At 48.1% G+C, this 5,000-nt stretch overlaps 1 protein-coding gene across 1 annotated transcript in view; it reads left to right on the top strand.

Moving 5' to 3' along the window:
* Positions 1–5,000, top strand: part of LOC106592125 (neuromedin-K receptor) — a 29,372-nt gene that overhangs the window by 180 nt on the left and 24,192 nt on the right. The window contains exons 1-2 of the mRNA XM_082977261.1: positions 1–597; positions 2,804–2,992. The exon at positions 1–597 is cut by the window's left edge and continues 180 nt beyond it. Coding sequence (XP_082833387.1) covers positions 221–597; positions 2,804–2,992 — 566 coding nt within the window. The 5' untranslated portion in view covers positions 1–220. The remainder of the gene's footprint in view (positions 598–2,803; positions 2,993–5,000) is intronic.

Raw genomic sequence — 5,000 nt, 5'->3', positions numbered from 1 at the left:
CACCAGTCGTTGTTTATGTTATGGCCACTTCATCTCCCGGGAGACCAGACCGTTAACAGCCCTATGAAGACATTCCCTTTACAAAGCTGTTAACTGGGTGGATCTGTTATTCTCCGTCAGATCAGATCAGACCGTCAGATCAGATCAGATCGGCTCATACTGATAACGGCAGCTGCCAGTAACCTCTCTCGTCTCTCTCTCTCTCCATCGTTGCTCCGTTATGAGCGAGCCGAGTAACGTCTCCGACGTCCCGGTCGGTCGCTGGAACGTCACGAACCAATTCATCCAGCCGGTTTGGCGGCTCGCTCTCTGGACGTTCGCCTACAGTCTCGTGCTGTTGGTCTCGGTGAGCGGGAACGTGATCGTTATCTGGATCATCCTCGCTCACAAACAGATGCGGACAGTGACAAACTACTTCCTGTTGAACCTGGCCCTGGCGGACGCGTCCATGGCGGCCTTCAACTCGTTCGTGAACTTCGTTTACGCTGCGCACGGAGACTGGTATTTCGGACTCGCCTACTGCAAGTTCCACAACTTCCTTCCGGTGACAGCGGTGTTCGCCAGCATCTATTCCATGGTGGCCATCGCCGTGGACCGGTGAGAAAGATTCATTCTGTTATGCTGTTTTTTTTATTTGATTTATTTTTTTTTACTTTTTACATCACGTAGAGAGATAAGGAACAGGCATCTCCATGGAGAAGGTTAAACTCCTCTCCATGGTTAAGGACGTTTCTGACGACTCCACAAACGGAGTGGAGGAAGAAACCAGGCTTTATGGAATGTAGCTCCGACTACATCGATTCACCCCTTTAAAATAAAAAAAATAAAAATATGGTATTTGATTAAAGTTCTTTTGAAAAAAAGTAGAGATTTCAGCAAACAACGAAAGGCACGCAACTACAGAGGACAAACATAGGTACATAGGTGGGTATTTCATCGTTTTGCTTTTAAAAAATAAAATAAAAAGTATTGACCTTGGGGGCGAATCGATTGTAGTCTGAGACCGGTCTCTGCTCCTCTCCATTGAGTTCATCAGAAGTGCCTTTCCTCACGGAGTGGAGTTCAGTTCTCTTCAGGATGTCAGAATATCATCAAGCACAGCCAGTGTGTGATGAGACCACTGAGCTTGACATCAATCCCAGACCCCTAAGGCAGGTCGGTGATGTCTAGAAATAGGAGGCCGTGACAGTTCCTCCAAGGCATCGTGTCTGCCAATCTAGTGTGCGTGTCAGCAGAAGGGGTCTGATTTAAAGGGGGAGATCAGCTGCGTAGAGGTCAAGATCCAGAGAATGGAGAGAGAGAGAGAGAGAGAGAGAGAGAGAGAGAGAGAGAGGATGGAAATAGGACAGAGAAGGAAAGAGGTGGAGAGAGATGGAGGGGAAATGGGGGTAGAGAGATGGAGAGGGGAAGTGGGTAGAGCGATGGAGAGGGAGAGAGATAAAGGGGGGTAGAGAGATGGAGAAAAGAAGGGGTAGAGAGAGAGATGGACAGGGTAAGGGGTAGAGAGATGGAGAGAGAGAGATGAAGGGGGTAGAGAGATGGAGAGAGAGAGAGATGAAGGGGGTAGAGAGATGGAGAGAGATGAAGGGGGTAGAGAGGTGAAGAGAGAGAGGGGAAGGAAGGGGGTAGAGAGATGAAGGGGCTAGAGAGATGGAGAGGGGAAGTGGGTAGAGAGATGGAGAGGGAGAGAGATAAATGGGGGTAGAGACATGGAGAAAGAGAGAGATGGAGAGAAAGAGAAATGGACAGGGTAAGGGGGTAGAGAGATGGAGATGGAGAGAGAGAGATGAAGGGTAGAGAGATGGAGAGAGATGGAGATGGTAAGGGGTTAGAGAGATGGAGAGAGATGATGGGGGTAGAGATGGAGAGAGAGAGAGAGGGGAAGGGGTTAGAGAGATGGAGAGAGATGATGGGGGTAGAGATGGAGAGAGAGAGAGAGAGAGAGAGGGAAGGGGTTAGAGAGATGGAGAGAGATGATGGGGGTAGAGATGGAGAGAGAGAGATGAAGGGTAGAGAGATGGAGAGAGAGAGGGGAAGGGGTTAGAGAGATGGAGAGAGATGATGGGGGTAGAGATGGAGAGAGAGAGAGAGGGGAAGGGGTTAGAGAGATGGAGAGAGATGAAGGGGGTAGAGATGGAGAGAGAGGGGAAGGGGTTAGAGAGATGGAGAGAGATGATGGGGGTAGAGATGTTGAGAGAGAGATGAAGGGTAGAGAGATGGAGAGAGATGATGGGGGAAGGAAAGGGGGCAGGACAGGAACAAGTAAAAGGGGAAATATAATTGATTCAACCTTGAAAATTTCCCTTGACCATAGGGGTCTAGACAAGGATGAGTGGTCCTGCTGGTCTTCAAACACCACTTCACTTCCACCTGGCTGGTCTCCCATCCAGGGTTCTGACCTGGACAACCCCTGCTTAGCTTCAGGAGATCCTCAGTGGGGGGCAGATTTGACTGACGAGTACAATCAGTTCTGCTAATGCTTTAGCTTTGCGGATAACTTTGGACACAGATTCTACGTTCAGATTCTCTACCCTTCTCCTGAAGTCTGCATTTGTACACTCCCTCTCATGAATTCAAAAAAGGAATGAACTGGTGTTAGGAATATAGTGGAAACTCCCTCCAGTTGTTTTTGCACCAATCCAATGATTTTAAATGCCAATCCAATGATTTTAAATGCCAATCCAATGATTATAAACTAGTGCACTCTTCCAAACATAAACACAAAGCTTCCGATCTAGCAGTACTAGGACCTGTACCCAGAGTTAACCTCTGACCTCTCCTTATGTCACCTGCTGTTACCTAGGTACATGGCCATCATCCACCCGCTCAAGCCCCGCCTCTCGGCAACGGTAACCGGGTCTGTGATTGGCTGTATCTGGGGCATGGCGGTGGTGCTGGCGTTCCCGCTGTGTTACTACTCAACAACCAGACAGATGGGACAGAGGACGCTGTGTTACGTCTACTGGCCCCGCACTGCACAGGACTCGTTCATGTTAGTAACTCACTGCACTGCACAGGACTCCTTCATGTTAGTAACTCACTGCACTGCACAGGACTCCTTCATGTTAGTAACTCACTGCACAGGACTCCTTCATGTTAGTAACTCACTGCACTGCACAGGACTCCTTCATGTTAGTAACTCACTGCACTGCACAGGACTCGTTCATGTTAGTAACTCACTGCACTGCACAGGACTCCTTCATGTTAGTAACTCACTGCACAGGACTCCTTCATGTTAGTAACTCACTGCACGCACGGACTCGTTCATGTTAGTAACTCACTGCACTGCACAGGACTCGTTCATGTTAGTAACTCACTGCACTGCACAGGACTCCTTCATGTTAGTAACTCACTGCACTGCACAGGACTCCTTCATGTTAGTAACTCACTGCACTGCACAGGACTCGTTCATGTTAGTAACTCACTGCACTGCACAGGACTCCTTCATGTTAGTAACTCACTGCACTGCACAGGACTCCTTCATGTTAGTAACTCACTGCACTGCACAGGACTCCTTCATGTTAGTAACTCACTGCACAGGACTCCTTCATGTTAGTAACTCACTGCACTGCACAGGACTCCTTCATGTTAGTAACTCACTGCACTGCACAGGACTCCTTCATGTTAGTAACTCACTGCACTGCACAGGACTCCTTCATGTTAGTAACTCACTGCACAGGACTCCTTCATGTTAGTAACTCACTGCACTGCACAGGACTCCTTCATGTTAGTAACTCACTGCACTGCACAGGACTCCTTCATGTTAGTAACTCACTGCACTGCACAGGACTCCTTCATGTTAGTAACTCACTGCACTGCACAGGACTCCTTCATGTTAGTAACTCACTGCACAGGACTCCTTCATGTTAGTAACTCACTGCACTGCACAGGACTCCTTCATGTTAGTAACTCACTGCACTGCACAGGACTCGTTCATGTTAGTAACTCACTGCACTGCACAGGACTCCTTCATGTTAGTAACTCACTGCACAGGACTCCTTCATGTTAGTAACTCACTGCACAGGACTCCTTCATGTTAGTAACTCACTGCACTGCACAGGACTCCTTCATGTTAGTAACTCACTGCAGCAGGACTCCTTCATGTTAGTAACTCACTGCACTGCACAGGACTCCTTCATGTTAGTAACTCACTGCACTGCACAGGACTCCTTCATGTTAGTAACTCACTGCACAGGACTCATTTATGTTAGTAACTCACTGCACTGCACAGGACTCCTTCATGTTAGTAACTCACTGCACTGCACAGGACTCCTTCATGTTAGTAACTCACTGCACTGCACAGGACTCCTTCATGTTAGTAACTCACTGCACTGCACAGGACTCCTTCATGTTAGTAACTCACTGCACAGGACTCCTTCATGTTAGTAACTCACTGCACAGGACTCCTTCATGTTAGTAACTCACTGCACAGGACTCCTTCATGTTAGTAACTCACTGCACTGCACAGGACTCCTTCATGTTAGTAACTCACTGCACTGCACAGGACTCCTTCATGTTAGTAACTCACTGCACTGCACAGGACTCCTTCATGTTAGTAACTCACTGCACTGCACAGGACTCCTTCATGTTAGTAACTCACTGCACAGGACTCCTTCATGTTAGTAACTCACTGCACAGGACTCCTTCATGTTAGTAACTCACTGCACTGCACAGGACTCGTTCATGTTAGTAACTCACTGCACAGGACTCGTTCATGTTAGTAACTCACTGCACAGGACTCGTTCATGTTAGTAACTCACTGCACTGCACAGGACTCCTTCATGTTAGTAACTCACTGCACTGCACAGGACTCCTTCATGTTAGTAACTCACTGCACGCACGGACTCCTTCATGTTAGTAACTCACTGCACAGGACTCCTTCATGTTAGTAACTCACTGCACTGCACAGGACTCCTTCATGTTAGTAACTCACTGCACTGCACAGGACTCCTTCATGTTAGTAACTCACTGCACAGGACTCCTTCATGTTAGTAACTCAC

This window comes from Salmo salar, chromosome 07 (genome assembly GCF_965601325.2).
Source record: "Salmo salar chromosome 07, fSalSal1, whole genome shotgun sequence".
Taxonomy (NCBI): Eukaryota; Metazoa; Chordata; class Actinopteri; order Salmoniformes; family Salmonidae; genus Salmo; species Salmo salar.
Note: the sequence above shows the minus strand (reverse complement) of the source record. Positions and strands in the feature narration are given on the sequence as shown.